The sequence below is a fragment of the Solenopsis invicta genome, chromosome 8 (genome assembly GCF_016802725.1).
Source record: "Solenopsis invicta isolate M01_SB chromosome 8, UNIL_Sinv_3.0, whole genome shotgun sequence".
NCBI lineage: Eukaryota > Metazoa > Arthropoda > Insecta > Hymenoptera > Formicidae > Solenopsis > Solenopsis invicta.
The window spans coordinates 17,736,857-17,761,711 of NC_052671.1; the positions used below are offsets into that span (position 1 = coordinate 17,736,857).

The 24,855-nt window shown below is 27.7% G+C and overlaps 2 protein-coding genes across 8 annotated transcripts in view; both read left to right on the top strand.

The window, feature by feature from the left end:
* The first annotated feature begins 348 nt into the window (after positions 1-348).
* LOC105208248 (protein transport protein Sec24C) lies at positions 349-10,313 on the top strand. 2 transcript variants are annotated; one of them, XM_039452402.1, is made up of 15 exons: positions 349-520; positions 1,058-1,738; positions 2,520-2,636; positions 2,714-2,893; positions 2,979-3,174; positions 3,494-3,609; positions 4,654-5,064; positions 5,249-5,375; positions 5,460-5,620; positions 5,747-5,926; positions 7,636-7,837; positions 7,907-8,101; positions 8,211-8,402; positions 9,452-9,645; positions 9,753-9,896. In XM_039452402.1, the coding sequence occupies exons 2-15, from the start codon at positions 1,058-1,060 to the stop codon at positions 9,894-9,896; spliced, it is 3,096 nt and encodes a 1,031-aa protein (XP_039308336.1). In that variant the 5' UTR covers positions 349-520. The 2 variants fall into 2 exon arrangements, with proteins under 2 accessions (XP_039308336.1, XP_011176356.1); XM_011178054.3 differs by lacking the exon at positions 349-520 and having other exon boundaries at positions 9,753-10,313.
* Positions 10,314-14,648: 4,335 nt separating this feature from the next.
* The window catches only part of LOC105202153 (heparan-alpha-glucosaminide N-acetyltransferase), an 84,032-nt gene continuing 73,825 nt past the window's right edge, over positions 14,649-24,855 (top strand). The window contains exons 1-4 of one of the 6 annotated variants that reach the window (XM_039452404.1): positions 14,649-14,786; positions 14,947-15,075; positions 17,323-17,450; positions 18,590-18,705. In XM_039452404.1, the coding sequence (XP_039308338.1) occupies positions 14,956-15,075; positions 17,323-17,450; positions 18,590-18,705 (364 nt within the window). In that variant the 5' untranslated portion in view covers positions 14,649-14,786; positions 14,947-14,955. Of the gene's footprint in view, positions 15,076-15,290; positions 15,633-17,322; positions 17,451-18,589; positions 18,706-24,855 lie in introns of those variants that run through there. The other 5 variants (XM_039452405.1, XM_039452403.1, XM_039452407.1 and 2 more) reach the window with 5 other exon arrangements.

Below are 24,855 nucleotides of genomic sequence, written 5' to 3' on the forward strand. Positions count from 1 at the left end.
CAAGTGACAATTTTGGTGTCAAAACGACAACAAAAACGGCAATGTGCTATCTGTGTATAAATATAAATTAAATGTAAAAAATAATACAAGACATTTCAAAAGCTATATTGAGAATGAATCTTATAAAGGATTCAAATGTTGCCCGCGTTATTGCTACATTAAACATCAAAGATAGATCTGAATTTACCTTTAATAATAATTATAATTTGATAAATATGTTATATGTATATATAAATGATTTATTAAATCTGAAAAGAATTATACTATCACTCACGTGGTAAATATACCATGCGCTCATTTTTTTTTGCATTAAATTTTATATACATGACGGTCTAAATTGCAGCATGACGTGTCTCGTCAGCGTGTATCAAACGCATGCGCAATGCCGTCTTACGTGGCATCGGCAGTAGTTGGAGTAGTTACATCAAGTTACATTGACGTAAATTTCTTGTACGTTTCGTGTAAACATTTTTCGTAATATTAATATTTGTTATGATTCAAACACATTTTATGATATAACGTAAGTATATATTTATGACAATTATATATATAAAATTTATTAATGTTTCTACATACGATACAGGGTTCAAAATATCGCATACGTATTTCCTATTTCTAATCACTAATATTTAATGCCATATTTTATATTTTATTTTAATGAAAGTTTGCATTACACGTACACATGACAAATATTTACGCTTTCTACCTACGTTATGAAACATATGTAGTACCTTTCTTTTATAGGTTACCTATCACTTTTTGATCCATGTTGAAATATTTTTTATTTTATTTATTTTATCTTATTTATATTAATTTTTTTATATTATGTACATCACATATACTAATATAGATTACAATATTAAAAAATTATATATATATATATATATATATATATATATATATACACATATACACACAGATACACATATATACATGTATATCTTATATTATCTTCGCTAATGCTATATTATTCTTATATAAATTAGATATCTATATGATAGTTTAATACAGTATTCAATACTTATAGTTTGTATCTACAGTAAATTTTTTTTAATAGATGCAGCATATTCAAGAAGTAGGAAGGCAGCATCCATACGCTGCACCTGTGCCTCCAATAAACAATCAGCAGAACTTTCTAAAGCCTCCAATTGCAGGAGAACAAAATCTGTCAAATTCACAGATGCATTCTCACTTACTATCAGCACCACCTGCAGATCACTCTCAAATAATGAGTCCTCCAATGATGGGTGCTTCTGGCTCTCAAATATCTTCATGTTTACCTACAGGTCCTCATGGACATGGGCAAACTTCTGCAGGTTATCAAACTCATGGGACTAATCTCCCAAATGCTAACCTACTCCAACCTGGAATGACACCATATAATCCTACACCACCATTATCATCGCAAGTTGTAGCAAGCCCAACAAATCCAGATTCGTTGCAGTTTGCTCCTCCTCTTTCAACAACAGGACAATCTACAACAAGTCCTTCGGGACCAGGTTTTCCTCAAGCTCGACAAAAGCAATATTTACAAAATGCTCCAATGCCACCAATGCCAGGTCAAACTGTAGCAGGACCAAGCTTACTGCAGCCTGGACAAAGACAATATGGCTCTACTATGCCTCCATTATCAGGGCAAACCTTATCCAGTCCATTAGGAATGAATCGTGCATCACCTAGTGTCACTCCAGGCTATCAGCAACCTGCATACCAACAACCAGGATATCATAATCAGATGGTACTATATATGTGGGTGTGCGTGTCATTGTCATAGGAAAGGGCTTATTTGTTTATTAATGTTTAATATAGTATTTAACATTTTAAATGATAGCTCTTTAATTATCATGTCTGATGCTAACTCAATTTCGATCAAATAGACTCTTATGACAATGGCACATGCACGCAAGCACACACATATAAAGAATTTTTCTAATATATTTCTTAATATATATTTATATATTAATTTTTTGAGAGAAAGGTTGGAGAAAATAGCTGAAATAAGAGATAGGAATTATTTATTTAAAATATCTGTCTATGAAAAATGCTGTTTGAAAAAATTTTGTATAGAAAAAAGCAAGTATTTAACATATATATTTATTTGAAATAAGATATATGTTTATATAAAATATTAATACAAAATTTAATAATGATATCAAATAATATATTTTATATTTCAATATTATATCATATACTGTTTTTATTTTATTTTATTTTTTTTTTAATTTTGTACTTTTAAGACAAAAAATAATAAACAATAGAAAATAGAATTCATTTATCAATGATATATCAAAATGTAAAATAATTATCTTATTTTAAGTAAATATAAGTATAAACGTTAAATACTATTTGCTTTATATATTTTTTTATACTAAATATTTATTTTAAATAATATATTTTTATAAATACATTTTTTAAATAAATATTTTTTATTGAATTTATTTCAATTTTTCTTTAGTACTGTTTGAGAGTAATTAAGATTTTTTATTATATAGAAAAGGACAATTGTTTTCTTTTTGCAGGATATGTATAATAATCAAAGAAACCCATATCAAAGTGCACCTAATACTACAGGATATCAATCAGGATTGCAGCCTCAACAAGCTCGACGGCTTGACCCAGAACAAATGCCGAGTCCAGTATGAGTTTTTTAATCCAATTTATGTAACAATGTTATATCTTAAATCACGCTAAACAACTATGTTTTTAAATATAGATTCAAGTAATGCTAGATGATCAAAATATGAAAGGTGGAATATTTGTAACAAATCAGAAAGGTCTGGTGCCACCTTTGGTGACGACAAACTTTGTAACTCAGGATCAAGGAAATGCTTCACCTCGCTACATCAGATCTACTATGTATACTGTTCCCACTACTACTGATATTATAAAGCAGGTATGTTGGAACAGCATTAATAAGGAGTCACTTTATTATTTAGTTGTTTTGTTTCACATTATCATGTATTATGTATCTTACACAGACTAATATTCCTTTTGGACTTGTGATAAGTCCAATGGCTCGTATTGTTCAAGGAGAATGTGAACCACCAATTGTAGACATGGGTGAGATTGGACCAGTACGTTGTGTGCGTTGTAAAGCATACATGTGTCCATTTATGCAATTTATCGATGCTGGCCGACGATTTCAGTGCATGTTTTGTAAAGCAACGACAGAAGGTAACAATTTAGAATTAAGACTTAGGGGCCGGTTCTATAGTCTATTATATGTCTGTTATAGTTTATTATATATTTAAAAAAACTTGCATAACGATACTATAACGACATCGTTAAGGTTACGGAATGGACCCCTTAGGCCCGTTTGTTCCATCTTTTGATAAATATCAAGTAAATTTATCAGTTAGGTACATCTACATATTCGTATAGGTTTACCTAACAGTTAAATTTGCTTAATACTTATCAAAAGATGGAACAACTGGGCCTTAGTAAGTAAAATTTTTTGCATTAAATATTTATATATCTATGTTTTTACATTTAGTTCCAAATGAGTATTTCCAACATTTGGACCATACAGGTCAACGTTTAGATCGTTATGAGAGACCTGAATTAATGTTGGGTACATTCGAATATATAGCTACAAAAGATTACTGCAGGGTAACGTAAATTGATTAAAACATTTAACCATTTACATCAGAGCTCAGCATACATTACATATTTCAGCCGATTTTCAGCTAGCATTATTCTTCTTACTTCACCAACCTATCAGATGCAGTCGGAGTATTAATCGGTATTTGAATTACGCGCGAAATAGTGAAATAAGAGGAAAGTGTCAAGCTGAAAATCGGCTGAAATGTGTAATTTGTGCCGAGCCTTTATTTACATAAGTTGTAATAAAATTATTTAAATATATAAATTATTTAATAGAATTTTTAAATTGTACAGCAATATGAAATAGTTGAAGAGTTTCCTAGAAAAACTAAACAAGTTCAAAAAGTTAGATAAAAAGTTTTTTGAAACAAAAAATTTTTCATTTTTAAACTGTTTACTGTATTAATATGGTAATTTTCTCCAGACATATAATAGATATAAACACAAAATTGTTTTAATTAATATTTTGAGGATCTATTTAAAAGAAAGAAATAACAAAAAATCTATGGATTTCTTTGGTTTTTGCGAAAATTTTATATTTACTTATTCTATATTGTACAATTGTTTTTTTCGTAACAATAATAAAAATAAAGATATATTTAAAATATAAAACAATAATTTTTTCTCAGAGATATGTTGTAATAATTTTTTCACTTTTTATTTACAAATTTTACAAATTACTCTTAATAAAAACATTTATTTATATTTCTTTTTTTATGAAATACAATAATTTTTCTATAGACATGTAATAGATGTACAAAAACTTCTAAACTTGTTGTTTCGTTCTTACGAAAATTTTATATTTATTATGTATTTATTTATATTCTATTTTATATTTGTTTGTGCTGGAGCAAAATTATTTACAATGTGATAGCTGTTAAGAATAATTTGATCATAATCTAAATTTAAAAAAAATGGATTTGTTTAAGGAAATACTTCAATTTATTAATATTTTATAAAGTTAAAAAACGAAATGAAAGTTGAAATTATTTATCTAAGCCTATTAAAATTACAAATTTATATGCTGATTTTTGTTTATTTTTTTCTCAGGACAACGTTTTTCCGAAATCACCAGCCATTGTGTTCATAATTGACGTATCATACAATACAGTCAAATCTGGATTAGTGAACTTATTATGTACAAAAATGAAATCCATAATAAAGAATTTACCTATTGATGCTGGACAAACAAAAAGCAACATGAAAGTTGGCTTTATAACGTATAATAACACTGTGCATTTCTATAACATCAATTCTTGTCTTGCTCAACCGCAAATGATGGTTGTTGGAGATATTCAAGATGTATTTATGCCGCTTTTGGATGGATTTCTATGCAACGTCGAAGAGAGCGAAGCAGTTATTGACAGTCTTATGATACAAATTCCTCAAATGTTTGCAGACACTCGAGAAACAGAAACGATTCTTGCTCCTGCCATACAAGCTGGATTAGAAGCATTAAAGGTACTTAAATATACGGCAAATTTTATCTGTATAATTTCTCTAGATTGTTTTTTTTTTTTAATATGTATAATTTACAAAGAAAACTAAAGAATCTTTATAGAAATTATACACATAACATTTTTTTATTGCAATGAATAAATCTAATAAAATATAATAAAAATTATAATTTTATTTATAATTTCAGGCATCTGAACGTTCTGGCAAATTATTAATATTCCATTCATCTTTACCAATTGCTGAAGCGCCTGGAAAATTGAAAAATCGTGATGATCGTAAAGTGCTTGGAACAGATAAAGAAAAAACGGTATTAAGTATGTATTTTATGGTGCATTAGTACACTATTTATGACCTATCAAAATTCAAAAACCCATTCAAAATAATTTTGTTTTTTACAGTTCCACAGAACAACGTCTATAATAATTTGGGTCAAGAATGTGTCGGTGCAGGTTGCAGTGTAGATTTATTTATTTTTAATAATTCGTATGTAGATATAGCAACAATTGGTCAAGTTTGTCGTCTCACTGGAGGAGAGATTTACAAGTACACTTATTTTCAGGTGAACTATACTGTTATAGTACTCTAATTAAATATTTATGAAAATAATTTATGTAAAATATATATTTAATTTTATTTATCTTCACAAAAAATATTCAAATTTTTAATTTTGGGATTTTTATTGCAGGCTGATATTGATGGGGAAAGATTAATTTTAGATGTAATTAATAATATTAGTAGACCAATTGCTTTCGATGCTGTTATGCGAGTACGTACATCTACAGGTGTTAGAGCAACTGATTTTTATGGACATTACTTTATGTCTAACACAACTGATATGGAACTAGCCAGTATAGACTGCGATAAGGTATATTAAAGCTATTATTCATAATTGGTTTTTATATTTAATACTATCTTAAATATCATCTTGAGATACTATTAGCTAATCAGAAAACCGTATTAGCAGCATCTCAAAGTCGATGCTTATCAGTTTTACCGATAAACTCGATCTATATACATATGATTTACGAAACATCAACAGATTCCTACATACACTACATCAAGATCTCACGTACACATATACACAATTTGTCAAATATTTTGTTTTCTTAAATTAGACTTCCCAACTTAATTTTAGCAATTCAATATTATTTGTTTATTTATTCTATACCTGGCTCTGCCTTTAATTTGCACAAATAACTACATAACTTTTTCACAAAGTAAATGAGTCAAAATTGACGGTTTTGGTTGCCATATTAAAATAAAAGTCGATAAGAAAATCTGTAAATTTTTTCCTATTTTTAGCAAAAAATGGATCAAAGCCATATATATTAGCATGTGTAAATTTAATTTTGTGAAAGGAATTATATTTCCGTAAAACCAAATATAAAATATAACTTGTAACAAAATGGTATGTTTGTTGGTAATACAGCCGACTCCAGCATTATCTTAAGACATTATTTAAAATGAAATAAGACTCGACTGTAAATACCGGTCCAAGTTATAATTAGTTAATTACTATAATTAAAAAATTATAGTGTTATATTCATAGACATAATATAGATGAATCGAGTATTACGCATAAAATCTAGACCATATTCTGATATATATCGAAATATAATTAACTAATACTGCCAGTACTGAAAATCTATAATTTACGCAATATGAACTATACATTTTTAGTACTAACAATGTATATTAGAACACGGTCCTAAATTGGTCTTCAAAGTATAAGAGAGTGAACATAACTCAGGACCCCCCCCCCCTCTTCTTTCTCTCTCTCTCTCTCTTTCCTCTCTTCTTCCTTTTTCCAATCTTTTGTTAAAGAAAAAAACATCTGAATTTCATTTATAGCCGGAGCACAGATTTGCATAGCTGCATAACCATATACATAAGGAAATTGATTGGTTCATTAACATGTGCATAAGGAAATGGATCAATCAATTTCTTTATGCATGTGGTTATGCAGCTATGCAAAAGTCTGTGCTACGACACTTATTTTGTACATACACAAACTATTTGCAACCATTGCCTGTCATTAGTATGCTTGGTCTATTTATACTATGTCTATGGGCCACTTCAACCAACTCCGATTAATTTTAATCAACTGATTAGTCCATTAGAATTAACCAATCGCATTTGTCTGTTATATGAAATGACAAATGCTATTGATTAATTCTAATGGACTAATCGGTCGATTGAAATTAATCAGGGTTGATTGAAGAAACTCTATGACTACAATATCATATAAAAAACAAGTATTTATAATTATACAGATATATAGGGTAGGGTTAAGATGATGCTACAAATGCTTTGAAGCATCTTTTGATTGGTTAATTTATAAAATTCTTTACTTTGATTAGTTAGTCAAATGCTTCAAAGTATTTGTAGCATTGTAGTGTCTGATTAATTGCAACCATAGTCCCGTATTCAGAACACGATTATAAAGATGTAACGTGCTTTCTCGTTAATCTATCTTTATCATTCATTAAATATAAACAAGGATAGAATTACAAAAACTTTTATAAATACGGGTTTTCGTATTTTACTTTAATTAATTTTTTTAATTCTTATAAGGCTATTGGAATAGAAATTAAACATGACGACAAACTGACAGATGATGAAGGTGTATATATTCAAGTAGCTTTATTGTATACTTCCTGCGGTGGCACTAGAAGATTGAGGATCATAAACCTGAGTTTAAAAACTTCATCACAAATGGTCGAATTATATCGCACGTGCGATTTGGATGCCATTATAAATTTCTTTTTTAAGCAAAGTAAGATATATGATTGTAAAAATAACGCTTAAATAATGTTTAAGATAATATGTAATCATATGTATTTAGATGTTTTTAAACTATTGGAATCTACTCCAAAAACGGTGAAAGATAATTTGATCGCGCGATGCGCCAACATGCTAGCCATATATCGAAAACACTGTGCAACACCATCCAGTGCTGGGCAATTAATATTACCAGAATGCATGAAATTACTTCCACTTTATATAAATTGTTTATTGAAAAGCGATGCATTAACAGGAGGTAAAATTATACTCTATATATAGATGCATATTCAGCTTATTTATTTATATTTATGTTATTTAATATTGAATTTATATGTGTATACGTATATCTTTTTATTTTATTTTAGGAGCTGATATGACTATTGACGATAGATCTTATGTAATGCAAGCAGTTGCAACAATGCCTATTTTTATATCCATTGCATATACTTATCCTCGATTATTTCCTTTACATGACGTTGATCCTCAAGATACAGAACTGCCTCCAATGTTACGTTGCTCGATCGATAAATTTAAAGATGATGGCGCCTATTTACTTGGTAATATTAAAATTACATGTTATTGAAAAGATTAATATTATTTAATATATTATTATAAACAGTACGGTTAAACAAAAAATCTTTATATCTAAAAAGAATATGATTATTCTCTATATATACATTTTTTTAGACATTTCTGGTTTTTAAAATACTATCATAAAAAACTATATTTTATCACAAATAATTCAAACAAGAAATGAGTATTAAACATGTAAAAACAAAACATATTATAACGATTTAACTTAACGTAACATATAATGTTAAAAAATATTTCAGAATTAAATATATTATTAGAACTTTAAACGTGCGCACACACAAATTATTATTAAAAATAAGATTTTTATAATTAAATGTTGAATTTATTATATTGTTGATAAATTGAAAAGTGAGTCACTGGGCAATGAATAATGTGGTAGAGCAATTTTTTAATTATTTATTTCTAAATCTGTTAAGCCTAAAAATTTTTCAAATGGAATACAAATTTAATATCAAAACAGATTAAATATAGTGAAATTAACATGCAAGTCAAAGTATCAAAATTTTTTAATTTTTATAGACAAAATTTTTTAAATATGTGACATGGGAGTTTTGTATATTATTTTGTATGCATATGAATCCAATGTTGAAATTAGTAAATATAATATTTAATTATCTATTATTCTTAATTAATTTAATATACAATCTTTTTATGGTACAATGGATTTAATATGAAAAAATTATTATTAATTTTATTTTTTAAAAGAAATTTTATGAGAATTAAAAATTCCAATTTATATTTAATGTTGTATAAAATAAAACCTTTTTACCAGATGTTATAGTAATTATAATTATATTGTTTTTTTTTACTTTAATCTCAAATTTGTTAAAATTGTGACTGGAATTAGAATGTTTTTACTAAAATTAAATATCAAATATTTAATATTTAAAAATGCTGTAAAATATTTTTTATAATGTGTATTGTTTTAATTTATGATTGTTATAAATTAATCTTTATTTTTTTAATATGAATTAATCAGTATTTTTATATGTATCTTGCATTTTATTTACAGAGAATACCATCCATATGTTTTTATGGCTTGGTACGGCACTTTCTTCCCAATGGGTGCAGAGTGTCTTTGGTGTATCTTCTCTGGTCCAAGTTGATACAGATCGCGCCGCTCTGCCAATGTTGGACACACCTTTAAATAATAGAATCAGGAATATTATTAATCGGATACGCGCTGAAAGACATCGCTGTGTTAAAGTAACTTATTTAATAATAATAGTAATAATAATAATAATAATAATAATAATAATAATAATGCATGAATATATGTTACAGAACAATACAATCCTTTTTCTCTGTTGTAGTTAACAATAGTGAAACAACGTGAAAAATTGGAATTGGTGTTGCGTCATTTCTTGGTTGAGGATAGAGGAAACGATGGAAGTCCTAGCTATGTCGATTTCTTATGTCATATGCACAAAGAAATAAGAACACTTCTTAGTCAATAAATAACTTTAAGCTACTAGCTAGCTCGTGTACTCAAACTCTGGCTCTTTCGCATCTGATGATTTGTTATCTCGTTGCCTAAAGCAATTCAACAAGCTTTGTACTTGATCATTGTATTTTTATGCGTCCAAATATGTATTAAACGTTATACAGACACACATACACATACATAGAATAGTCCACTTATGTATCTTAAATAGTTTTATTATTTTGAATAATAGAAAAAACTAAAGTTACAAGGTTTTGTGGTTTTGAGGAACGCGTAATGTAGGGGCGATATTTTCGTTGTACCTCGAGATAAAAGCTTTCAAGATTAACTCGATTTTTTTTTTAAAGAAACCAAATTTTTTTTTATTATATAGTTTCTTTAATCTTTCTGTATATAAAAGTATTAAGATAATAAAACTCATAAAAGTCAATACATATTTTATATTTTATTTTAATATATTTTAATGCAAAATATGAAATATTTTCAAATATTAATTTTCAAGGGTGGACAGTTACTTTATTATTACTTTATTGTTATTTTTATTTTTTATAATAACGATGTAATAACGTTACAATTTTTCATAATGGTAACACTAAAGGGCAAATAATCACTTTTGATCGCACAAGCAAGTTGTTATTATACATTACTTATTGAAAAAAGTAACTCGTTAGTTAACTTTTTATGTAACGAGCAAAAGTAACGCAAAAATAACTTTAACTCGTTACGTAACGAGTAAAATTACAAGTTAGTATTTTTCATGAGTAACATAATAGTTACGAATTGATTGTGACTAAATTGTGCGATCAAAAGTGACTATTCTAATCTTGGCCTTATCATTAATATTATAGAAAATTGTAACATTATCAAATTATAAAAAAGTATTATAAAAGAATAATGAGTATCGAATAACGACGTTACTTATTGTAACTCGTTACTCATCTCTGATAATTTTTATATTTAATATATTTATATTTAGAATAATAAGATGATTTAATTAATGTAAAAAATTTGTGATTAAAAAAGTTAACGTAATTTGTAATATGCGGTTACATTTTTCCAATTATATATACATATAAGTATTTTTTACATTGATTTATTTCATTATATTACGTACATAAAAGTACGATTTAAAAACAATTGTTTTTCAGTGCACTTCATATCAAAATATTTTCTAATAAAATATAATTAAACAAATAATTAAATAATTTTTTATAACTTTATATACTTCTTAATATGTACCGAATAATTAGAGGAATTATATATTAAGGAATTATTATTATATTTTAAGAGAAATGATGTTATATATAATACAATAAGAGAAATCATTCTATTAAAAATAAAATGTAAAAAAGTTTCCATTGAAGTCTTCATCATGTCTTCGTACACATTGAAAGTATTGTCATTACATTACACGTCTCTCAAAATCGTAAAATTTTGTAGTTTCATTTTTTTGTTATTTAAAATAGCGAAGATATGCAACATATAATATAAGTGAACTGTATATGTATATATGTACATTTATACGCGTGCTCATGTATGTGTGTGTGTGTAATGTGTTCCTGGATTTGAAGAATGTAGACTCAAAAGTACAAATGTATTCTTCAACAAATATATAATCGCTTTTTTTAACAAGAAAAATTAAATTGCCAAATAATGATAAACTATTTCAATAATTCATGATCACATACAAAAGTTAATGTTTATTTATACACTTGTGTTATGTATCTAGCTGTTTAAATAAATATTGAGCGATGCGACTATTAAGGGGGCATTTTTTATATAAAAGATTAGTTCAATTAATAAGTTCTCCCTTTTTGTCTCACTTATCAATTTAGAGTAACAAGACATTGATTTATAACTTTGGAATGAATACATATGTACTTCTTGTCAGTCTTCATTTAAATTTGTTCCACTGCAGACATAAAGGGCTACTTTATAAAAGAAACGCGTTACTGTCACTTTTTGTACAAACTCGTTATTGATTTTAAAAAAATAACGCGTTATCACGTTATTTTTAGAAACAATTCGTTACTTTTTTATAAAGTTTTGATGACTTCTTTTTTTAGAGTAACAATTTTCTGTCATTTGATCAGTTCAATACAAAATCTGTAGTAGGTTTGATTAATCGTAATATAATCCATATGTATGTATTATATATTTATAAAGTCATAATAAAATTTATTATCGTTACTATAAAATTGTAACGACATTACTGTTACTGGAAAAAGTAATGATTATTGTAAAAAGAAAGTAACAATAACGATTTTACAAAAAGTAATGATTGTTATAAAAAAAACAATGGTAATGGCATTATATCTCAACGCTGCGGACACGAATTAGCAGAGACAGATTTAAAAGATCACGATTAATCATTCCAACAGATACCAATACATACGAAAGAATATCCACGTTTACTTCTTTCAATCGTATACAAAACGTAGATATCTATAAAATTGTATTACTTTATACTTTAGATCGTTAATGTTATTATCGTATTACGTTAAAATAAAGTATATTAAATTATATAAACTCACATGTTAATTAATATTTGTGTCAGTTTTGTTTACAAAATAGCAGAATTTTAAATAATTATATTTATATTAATATTATTTAACATTAAATTGTATTTGCAAAAATTTTAATTTTAATTTTTTAATTATGTGCTATAAATGAATAAAAAAGTGGATGAAATAAATTGTAATCATTGTAATGAAATAGAAATTAAAATAATTTTCAGTGATTAAAATGAATTGTTAAAATGTTACCCAAAGAAAGATTTTTAAGAATGTATTACATCCATTTTTGAAATAATGAGATAAGAAAAAAAAACAGATTATTCAAGATTGCATTTAAAAGAAAAACAATTACAAAAAATTGATTTTCTAGATCAAAAATTATCTTGATGAAAAGTAAAAATATGTTCTAATGGAAATATATTGAGAAATAACGACAAAATAAATTTTTTATATAAGTACTGTATATATTTAAGATGTAAGATTTATATAAAGTTCCATTACGATGTAAAGATTAATAAACAAAATGATTTAATAATGTGTTATATCAGGCTGACGAAATTAAAACACGAGATTAGAAAGCCTATATCAGTAATGTCACAGCGGTTCTTGGTGTTAAATAATAATTTTTAATTTTTTTGCAATAAAATAATTTAATTTACAGTTTTTCTGATGGAAGGAAGGGGGGGGATATTATACATGCTTCTTATAGCATTAATATTACTATTCCGGTTTCATGACTGCATTTCAAATCCAACGAATGCGGCGCGCAGTTTGAATTGGAAATTGTAAAAAGATTAAAACTTATTATTCTGTACCAAGAACCGCTGTGACTGACATGGACCTTCTATTCTTGAAAATTTATTCATTTATTTGTTTATATATAGAATAACTAAACTCGCATTTATATATTATATCGTGTCTACAAGTGCTTATATAAGAAAATCAAGATTTTGCTATTATTTAAAACAATTTTTTATATTACAACAATAAAAAATAATAATAAATAAAATAAATAATTATAAAAATGTATTGTTTAATAAAAGTTGAATATTATAAACACCACTTTTAGGTATATATAGTTAAGATATAAATGTTAACATATTTGTAAAAATTGTAATGGTGTAATACATTCTCGATATGAAAAAGAAAATAATTATGTTATATTTAATCTTGATAATTTTTTTTTGTTTTATTGTATTTCATATATACATATATACATATGTAAAGTATGTTATTTTATAGCATGATTTTGTTAGGATACAAGTGATTATATTTTGTGCTTGAAAATTAAATTCTATAAAAATGATTATATTGTACGCGCACACGGAAACAATAAATTTAATCTTCTGTAATGACTCCGAACTAACACGTAATTTAATAAATTTTTTAATATAAAAAAATTTAGTAATAAAACGATATATATTGTACAAGCTGTCTCTAAAATAAATTGACAAATTAAAGGAGCGTATTCTTTAATTAAATTTATAATTGATTTGTCCTCATTATCTTCCTACTTTTGCCAAAATATAAAATTACGTGTAATCATAGCATTTATTTCAAATTTGATAAAAAAATAAAAAAAAATTAAAATGAATAGAAATAAATTCATTTCAAATTCAGATTTTTTGAATCCATTTTGATCCAAAAATACTCTGCTGGACTTTAAAACGCGAACTAGGATAAATTAAAATAAATTGTAATTTTCATTTCATTTAAATTTATTTTTGTTTATTGGAAAATATTATTACAAATTAAAAATTAAATTTTTTATACATACTAATAAAACTAATAAATATTTGGTAATAGTTTAAATTCACTTAACGTTTAAAAATTATTTACTTAAAACAGCAACAAAATAAAGTCATTTTCGTTGCATGAACCATTAATATAAATCAAATTTTTCATTGCTTTCTTTTTGTAGTTAATTTCAGAGCTTTTAAATATTCACGATTAAAATTTTTTATTAATTATAAAACCAATTATTTTGTTATTAATTAAAGAAATAAAAATATAAACCTGAGAAGTCTTCAGTTTAAAATTTTAATAACATTTAATTAATATTGTATAGCCAAAACATATATTCTTAAATTAACATTCTAGTATATTAAAAATTTAATAAAAAATTGTCATTTAAAAAAAAATCGGTTTTTTAAAAAACCAGTTTAACATAAATATAAATTTTCTATCGTATAGTGTGAATGTAGGGCTTCACTTTCACTCTTCGGCCACTCATACACTTGATGTAATCGCATTCCGATGTTTTGCGATATTAAGGAAAGCTGCTTTGTTACTTCAATCAGGCGTCACTGTTACCGTCGTGTACACCTAAGTCTCGTCAACTATTATATAAGTGTGAAAAACAATACCAATCTCAAAAGATTTTCAAAGTAATAATATTGACTTTAAATCAATCGTATTGTGCAGGAAGTAGACAGCTAAATATCATAGTGGAATATTGATATACTTTGCAATTGTTCGAACGTGTGTTTTATAACTTAATTAAAAATACATATCTAATCGTAATTAATATAGTCTTATTTTATAAAGATATTAACAATGGACGAATTTAATTGCTCTTACGATCGTTTAAAATTTGACGAAGCCTGTGTAAATTTAATATCTGACAATGGAAACTTCAACAAGTGGCTCTATTCGCTCTCCATGGATTGCTTATCAGTAAGTACAATCATAGTATGTTATATATAGCCTAGACAGCCAAATGAGAACAACATATTGTCATTTTGCTATCATACATACTGCATTCAATTTCAACATTCTAAGAGCCTAGTTTACACCGAGCACTTGATACGCGTACTAACTCGTAACTTTCTATTAATTTATCTTTCTTTCGACAATGCGTGTATACATAATACATATATTTAATTATTTCGATTCATATTATACCAACTTAATATACTATTTTTTAAATTTATTTCCAAAATTAAGATAATTTAATAAAAAATTACTAATTAGTGCGCGTATCAAGTGCTCGGTGTAAACTAGGACAAGGACAAGATGCTTCCACAAACTGTCTGTCGTGTTGTAATCATGTAAAGTCTTTATTAATGATGATGTGTCTTTACCCTCCTGATGCTAACTCAGTGTTTCACATTTGATTCCAATGTCAGAAAATTGACAAGTTTACAACACACAGTGCATTAATTTGTTCGATGTATTAAAGCTCACTTGGTTATCTGGGAGAACGTTTGACAACAGAGAAAAAATTTAAGGAGGTATTTTTATTTTAAAGATCAAAAAATTGATTTATTTTAAATATATATTTTTAATATTTGAAGTCTTTAAAATACATCGCCCGCAAGCGTTTTATTCTGTTATTTAATAATTTGACGAAGTTACAAATCTCACGGTATACAAAAAACGTATACTTGAAACTTTAAAATTTTCTCGAAACCTTGTTTTTTGATCTGATACAAAAAATTTCTTGGAAACTAAGTATTAAGAATATCGACACAAATTTTTTTTTCAAATACATTATATATCTCTTTTTGGCTAAAACTAAAATTATTATTATATAATTATTATATATTTTTTTATAAAAAAGGTAAAGATCAAAATTTGCGAGAACAATAAAATATTTTTACTAAAACTGCCACATATTCTATCAAATTTGGATATTTTTATTTAATTCTAGTTCCATAGCCACATTTTTTTTGAATAAGAAAAGCTTTGGATTTTTTGTTTTAGATTAAGAAAAGCTATTGTTTATCCCGCCACTTTTTTTTGCAAGCTATTAATGATCAATGTATAACATATAACACTATAATACTTTAAAATTAAAAAATATTGAACTAATATTTAAAGAGTATACAAAGTGTGATATTAATTGGTGTGCATGTAGGTTTTCATAAAAATATATTCCTGAAAAATACTTTTCCAGCCTTAACGAATGATTCTACATGATGTAATAAGATCAAAATCATCATTCAACATAAGATTATTAAATGATGATAATATATTATTAAATATATGTTCCCTGAAAAAAACATTTTTTATATATATTATGTATAAAATATATCCATATATATATATATATTGATAATCATATATACACGAATAAATGATTATATATAATTATATATGATTATATATGAGAAAAACTTTCCGAGATAATGAAACTTCATATGATAATAGCAAATTTAGACCTTATTTTGTAATTATTTAAATATTTAAACTTTAAATGTAATTAAAAAATAAAGCCTTTACCAAAATTTTGTTATTCTTTATTTTGTAATTTTGAATTATATATTAAATATTTAACTATTCACATACAAAGTACTCATAATATGTGAATATTAAATATTGAATATATAAATCAAAATTACAAAATAAAGAATAACAAACTTTTAAAAAAGACTTTGCTTTTAATGTTTAAAGTTTAAATATTCATATATTGTAATCATTTTTTACGTGAATATTTAAATATTAATAATTAAAAACCAAAATCTTATAATCGCGATTTTGTTATTCTGAATTTTATCATTTGAAATTAGTTCTTAAATTTTTTCTTGCCATTAATAAAATTTTTCTAATTTAATTTATTTGCAACAAGTTTGTTATTTTGTGATTAATATTAAATTTTCAGTGAAACTTATAATAATATTGTAATATAAATGAGTAATATGAAACAAAAGAGAAAATTTAGCAAATATTTGTCTCAATAATCACGATACATATACTGGATAATCTGATAAATAAATTTCAGTAATATGTATCAACATTTTGAACAGAATATTATTATAATCAGATGTGATGGAATTGATTTTCAAAGAAAATGCAGAATAGATTAATTAATAAATAATTTTTAAATTAATTTCGTGTTTAACGTATATCTTTTTAAGACACAAATTTTATAAAGACATAAATAACTAATATATTTTTAACTTCATCTTATTTGTTTATTAGTGTCCATACAAACGTACAGCACAGATTTTGAGCAATGTCAGTTTAAAATTCAGCACAGTCAATGCATTAAAATGGAGAATATTAAACAATAATGGAAAGGAGGAATATGTATCAGCCAAAATTACAAGGTAACCTTAATATTTAACATTATTTCTTATAATATATATCGCTTTGACAAATAATTTCTAATAAAAGATACATACATACACATACATGCATACGCGTGTACATCGTTAATAAAAATATTTTTTAGAACTTTTTACATAATTTTTCATAACATTTTTTATAATGTTACAATTTTTATTTCTAATTTTAGAATTAAAAAAAATTTTTTATGTAAGTGAATTCTGAAATATTCTAAAATACCTAAGAAATCTCATTCTGCAATTTCCAAAAAACTTATAAAATTTAAACAATTTTCAAATATTTTAAAAAAATTTTTTGATAAATTTAAAGTATAAAAAATTCGCAAAATATTACAAGATATTTCTTATAAAAAAAAACACCTAATTAGACATTGGCGGTCCGAAATAACATTCAAATTGAATGTCGTTTTGGACCGCCAACGTACAGTTCGATGTATTTTTTAATAAGGAATTATATGTATAACATTTTTTCTGTCAGATGCATAAACATATGTCGCATTTTAACGCATTGCCTCCAATAAAACTTCACATTTATTTCTCATTCAAAAGAAAACAGTTTTGCTTTAGAAATAAAATATGATGTATGCAACAAATTTTTTATAACATGCAACTTTTATGATTTTAATGTTATTAGTATTTTTTTTAGAGAAATACATTTTATTTTTGTCTATTTTAATTACTCTAATATAAAGAAATTATGTAAAGATTTAAATAAAATTATAAAACACGTCAATAATTTAATATTTTACATTTAACTCAAAAATATTTCAATATAAAAATATAAAATATGTTGTAAAATATTTAATTTTCAATGAGTTTACATTAATATTTTTATACATAAATAACAAAAATAAATCAATTAAAGTTGAAAAAAGTTTCTTAATTACTTTTAAGACAAACTGTACTGTTTGCAACGTGCAGTGTCCAATTATCAAGTTGAAACTGATTTTTAAGTATTTGTATTTCACAAACACTTTTATTTTGTCAATAAACTTTTTTATCTTATTTTAATCTCAAATCTTATCTCTCTTTCTCTCTCTCTCTCTCTCTCTCTCTCTCTCTCTCTCTCTTTCTCTCTCTCTCTCTCTCTCTCTCTTTCTGTCTGTCTGTCTGTCTGTTAGCAATATTGGTTGCGAACTGGAACCGAATCTAGGACAATATGGTTTATACGAACTGGCAGTACAAAATAATACGTGTAACTTTAGAACTATTAAGAATCCAACATATCCATATACAGGTATGTGTCTAGATAATTATGTGCTTTTGTTAATTTTATATATATATATATATATATATATATATATATATACATATATAATTATAATTATAAAAACAACACATGATCACTTTATAATTATATCATTTAAACGTATAAAATTGATAAAGCAATCTTATATTAATTTAATTAGCTTTATCATTTATCTATTGAACTCGATAACTGGCAAGACTGATATCATGATATCAATAATATCAAAAAGATAATTATTGCATATGAGACTTTAATGATCAATTAAAAAATCGATTACGATGTATAATTTTAAATACTACTTTAAATACTTATTTATTCTTAAACCCTTCTTCCCATTAATTAACAAAAATACAAAATAAAAAAAATAAAAAATGTTTTACACATACACACTATATTTACTTTATTTAATATTTATTAGTACTAATATTCTTTTATACTACATATTTTCTAAATATAAAAAATAACTTTGAAATAATTTTGGAAGGGCTGTCTATAGAAAAGTAAAGGAGACGATAGTATTATGATCCTTACAGATATATATTATGATCATTCATAATATTTCCATTAGCAGGTGACGAATTTTAATGATTATTTACAGAATTATTTAGAGTATAGTCTGTCATTGGCGCTAATATGCAGAGTTAGCAAAGTTACTTTATAAAAGTAACTCATTATCGTTACCGTTCTTCTCTCTAAAAAGTAACTTGATCGTTACCGATACTCGTTACTGATTTTAAAAAGTAAAACTTATTACCGTTACTCAAAAATTAATGAATTCTTACTATTTTCGTTATTTTTTTTACATTGATAAAATATTATATACAAATTTCTGGCATAAATATACACTACTCAAAAGAAAATAGGGAACACTTTCCAGACACCAAAAATTAGGCTATTTTCAAATGACTGTAACTCGGTGAAAAATCATCGTAGATAAAAAATAAAAAAAGCATTTTGAAGCTTGAAGATCCAACTTTAACGCTCTATCAGCAGATTTTAAAAATTCTTTTAACTTCCTTGTCTTATGCAGTAAAAAAGCACACCCTGTTTTGTTCCTTAAAATTTCGTATTTTTGACACTTTGCAGCTCGACCAACAAATTTTTTTCGAACAATTCAAGTAAAGCTTCATAAACTACAACATTTTGCCTACAAAATGCTTTTTTTAAAATTTCTCTACGATTTTTTTGACCGAGTTACGCTACTTTGAAGCTAAACCTGCATTTTTTACAAATGATATCCGTACTCCGTGAAAAATCATCGTAGACAAAAAATCAAAAAACCATTTTAAAGCTCGAAGTTCCAGCTTTAACATGCTGTTAATGGTTTTCAAAAATTTTCTCAATTTCTTAGTACTATGCCCCAAAAAAGATACACTGTTTTTTCCTTAAAATAACGTATTTTTAACAGCCTGTAGCTCAATAAAAAAATTTTTCTCGACAAATCCAATGCAAGTGCCATAAAGTATGACATTTTCTCTACAAAATGCTTTTTTTAAAGTTTTCTCTACGATTTTTTTTGACCGAGTTACAAGACTTTGAAGATATACATTTTTTACAGTACATTTTTCCGAAAAATGACGTCTACCGCCGACATTAGCATTACACAATGTGCACCACGTGGAGGTTGTCGGTCGGATTTTTGCACATCGTGTGTGTGTGAGTGTGTGTGTGTGTGTGTGTGTGTGTGTGTGTGTGTGTGTGTGTGTGTGTGTGTGTGTGTGTGTGTGTGTGTGTGTGTATGTATGTATCACAGCAGAGATAAGGACCCCGCAGTTCGTCACTTCTGCAGTATTTAATGACTCCAAACCCTCTCTGCTGTGTGTGTATGCGCTCGCGCGCATGAGAGTTCAATAGTGTGTATTTCCTCCTCTCTGATCAATTACTGCTTGCAAGCGTTCTCGCATATTTATACATCTTGCAATACGATCTTGCGGAATGTTGTGCCAAATTTCCGTTAAAATTTCTCCCAATTCTTCTAAATTTCGCGGCTGTTCCTCGCGACGCCTTAATCGTCGTTCCATTTCATCCCAAATGTGCTCGATTGGATTTAAGTCCGGGCTATTGGCGGGATGATTTAACAGTCTAATTGCGTGTCGTTGAAAAAAACGTCGCGTTATATTCGCCGTATGAGGTCGAGCGTTGTCCTGCATAAAAATAAAGTTCCGACAGGTTCGATTTAATAGCAAAACGTGTGGTCGTAGAATATCGTTGATATAACGAACACCCGTCATTGCCGGAGGTGGCAGGATCACTAGATCACTTCGTCTTGTAAGTGATATACACCCCCACACCATCACGGAACCGCCGTTGTAGGATCGTATTGGCATAACGCAACGTCGATCATAGCGTTCATTTCGTCGATGCCAAGTACGTATACGAGCATCATTGCCATAAAGGCAAAAACATGATTCGTCGGAGAAATATACATTTCTCCAATCCTGTGAACTGTAAACATATAGTCGTCTTAGTCTAAAAAAAATCTCTTTTTAGACAAAGATGACCATATGTAAACATTGCATGCTCAATACAATAAAATTTTGTTTAGTACGCCGGCGATTCTCGCAGTGTGATAAGCGACACGGAATTTTCAAAATGCCGCGTAGACATTTATCGGCCGTAGAAGTTGCACGCATAATTGCGCTTTTGCAACAAGGTTTTAGTATGCGTTATGTGGCGCAAGATATTGGTGCATCTGTGTCCGTAGTGAGTAGAGCTTGGTTACGATATCAAGACACGGGAAATTACACGAGACGTGAAGGTAGTGGTCGTTCTCGATTAACGACAAATAGACAAGATCGAGCCATTGTTCGTTATGCATTAGAAAGACGAATAATTACCGCAAGAAACATTCGTAATGACATTCATTTGCGCCATGTGTGCGAACAAACAATTCGCAACCGTTTGAGAGAAGCCGGTCTTCGTTCTCGTGTTCGTGCACAAGTACCAAGACTCACACTCGTACATCGCCAAGTACGTTATCAATTTGCGCGCGATCACATAAATTGGACCGCTAGGGATTGGAGAAATGTATATTTCTCCGACGAATCATGTTTTTGCCTTTATGGCAATGATGCTCGTATACGTACTTGGCATCGACGAAATGAACGCTATGATCGACGTTGCGTTATGCCAATACGATCCTACAACGGCGGTTCCGTGATGGTGTGGGGGTGTATATCACTTACAAGACGAAGTGATCTAGTGATCCTGCCACCTCCGGCAATGACGAGTGTTCGTTATATCAACGATATTCTACGACCACACGTTTTGCTATTAAATCGAACCTGTCGGAACTTTATTTTTATGCAGGACAACGCTCGACCTCATACGGCGAATATAACGCGACGTTTTTTTCAACGACACGCAATTAGACTGTTAAATCATCCCGCCAATAGCCCGGACTTAAATCCAATCGAGCACATTTGGGATGAAATGGAACGACGATTAAGGCGTCGCGAGGAACAGCCGCGAAATTTAGAAGAATTGGGAGAAATTTTAACGGAAATTTGGCACAACATTCCGCAAGATCGTATTGCAAGATGTATAAATATGCGAGAACGCTTGCAAGCAGTAATTGATCAGAGAGGAGGAAATACACACTATTGAACTCTCATGCGCGCGAGCGCATACACACACAGCAGAGAGGGTTTGGAGTCATTAAATACTGCAGAAGTGACGAACTGCGGGGTCCTTATCTCTGCTGTGATACATACACACACACACACACACACACACACACACACACACACACACACACACACACACACACACACTCACCACACACACACACACACACACACACACACATACACACACACACACACACACACACACACACTCACACACACACACACACGATGTGCAAAAATCCGACCGACAACCTCCACGTGGTGCACATTGGGTAATGCTAATGTCGGCGGTAGACGTCATTTTTCGGAAAAATGTACTGTAAAAAATGTATATCTTCAAAGTCTTGTAACTCGGTCAAAAAAAATCGTAGAGAAAACTTTAAAAAAAGCATTTTGTAGAGAAAATGTCATACTTTATGGCACTTGCATTGGATTTGTCGAGAAAAATTTTTTTATTGAGCTACAGGCTGTTAAAAATACGTTATTTTAAGGAAAAAACAGTGTATCTTTTTTGGGGCATAGTACTAAGAAATTGAGAAAATTTTTGAAAACCATTAACAGCATGTTAAAGCTGGAACTTCGAGCTTTAAAATGGTTTTTTGATTTTTTGTCTACGATGATTTTTCACGGAGTACGGATATCATTTGTAAAAAATGCAGGTTTAGCTTCAAAGTAGCGTAACTCGGTCAAAAAAAATCGTAGAGAAATTTTAAAAAAAGCATTTTGTAGGCAAAATGTTGTAGTTTATGAAGCTTTACTTGAATTGTTCGAAAAAAATTTGTTGGTCGAGCTGCAAAGTGTCAAAAATACGAAATTTTAAGGAACAAAACAGGGTGTGCTTTTTTACTGCATAAGACAAGGAAGTTAAAAGAATTTTTAAAATCTGCTGATAGAGCGTTAAAGTTGGATCTTCAAGCTTCAAAATGCTTTTTTTATTTTTTATCTACGATGATTTTTCACCGAGTTACAGTCATTTGAAAATAGCCTAATTTTTGGTGTCTGGAAAGTGTTCCCTATTTTCTTTTGAGTAGTGTAAATTGAATTTTTTTTATTTTTTAAATAAGATTCAAATATTTGTATACAATTATACTAAATAAATGTATAACTTTAAATTAACGTCTTTTTATTATATGCGCTAATATCACACATATTTGTAGCCAATACATTTAGCTTTAAATGCATTTTTGCACCAAACTTCATCAAAAAAATCTGTTAGTTTTTAAAAGATGTTCTATAGAATTATCATTAAGATGATCTCTTTGCAGTTAAATACAGTACTTCCTACGCTGAATAGTCTTTCTAAATTTGCACTACTTGGGAGTGCAGTGTAGTATTTAATGAAAAGTGATTTAACTTTCGGATAATTATTTTAGCATTTCAATATTAGAATTGTTTAATTGTAAAAATAGTGGTAATTCTTCTTCAATAGATTCATTCAAAAGCAGAGAAAACTTGAAAAATTCATCTCCATTATAAATTATGTCTTTATTTGGAGAATCGCCTTTTGATTGGATTCTGAATAAATTTTGTAAACAACTTTCAACAAACTTCTTTCTTTCTCCGTTTAACCAAATTAAATTAAATTTAAATTTTGGATGTAAACAACTTGTAATAAGTAGATCTTTAATTTCGAACATTTCAGAAAATGGTTGGATGGTTGATCGCGTGAAAATTTCGGAAAAGAATTCTTAAGAAAAAACCTCAATATAAAAAAAAATATTTGTTTAATGTAAAAAGGGGCATAAATCTATTAATTTTAACATTTTTAAAAACATTTTTTAAATATTATGTGCTGAATGGGACGTGAAAAAAAATGGGCAATGATTAGAATTTTTGAGTGCCGTATGCATGCGTGCGAGCAATAATGAATCTCATTTGGAGAACGCATTTGAGGTTCATATCGCTCGCACGCATAAATACCGCACGCGTGCGACCGATATGATTCTCATATATAAACGCATCTGTCGGATACTGTGAGCTCACACCATGCGGATAATCTGCACGGCATGCGCGCTCCGTGAACTCACTACCCATACAGCACAGAGAGATTGCAGGAACATTGCAGAATGATTTCATTGAAACATTGTAATATTGCATTTTGATTGCGAAACATTTCTGTAACATTGCTGGAAGATTGCAGCAACATTAAGATGTCCGCTTTTTGAAATATTGCATTGAAACATCCCATTTTTCCAAAATATTTACATAAATATTATTACATCACATAATTCTAATAAACAAAACAATATTTGTGTAACATTTTAAAAACATTTTTTGCAAAAAAAATCTTGGGAATATTTTTTCGGAAATTTCCAAGCGGTCACCCATCCAAGTCGTGACTCTGGTGAACGTTGCTTGACCTCCGTGATCACTGCGAACTGATTCCTTATGACCTGTGAACACTTTATGCTGATATGTGTATATAACTGGTAATTTAGGTCAATATACGTATTCGAAAAAATGAAATATGTGTAATTAAAACACAACATTTATATAAACAAATATAAAA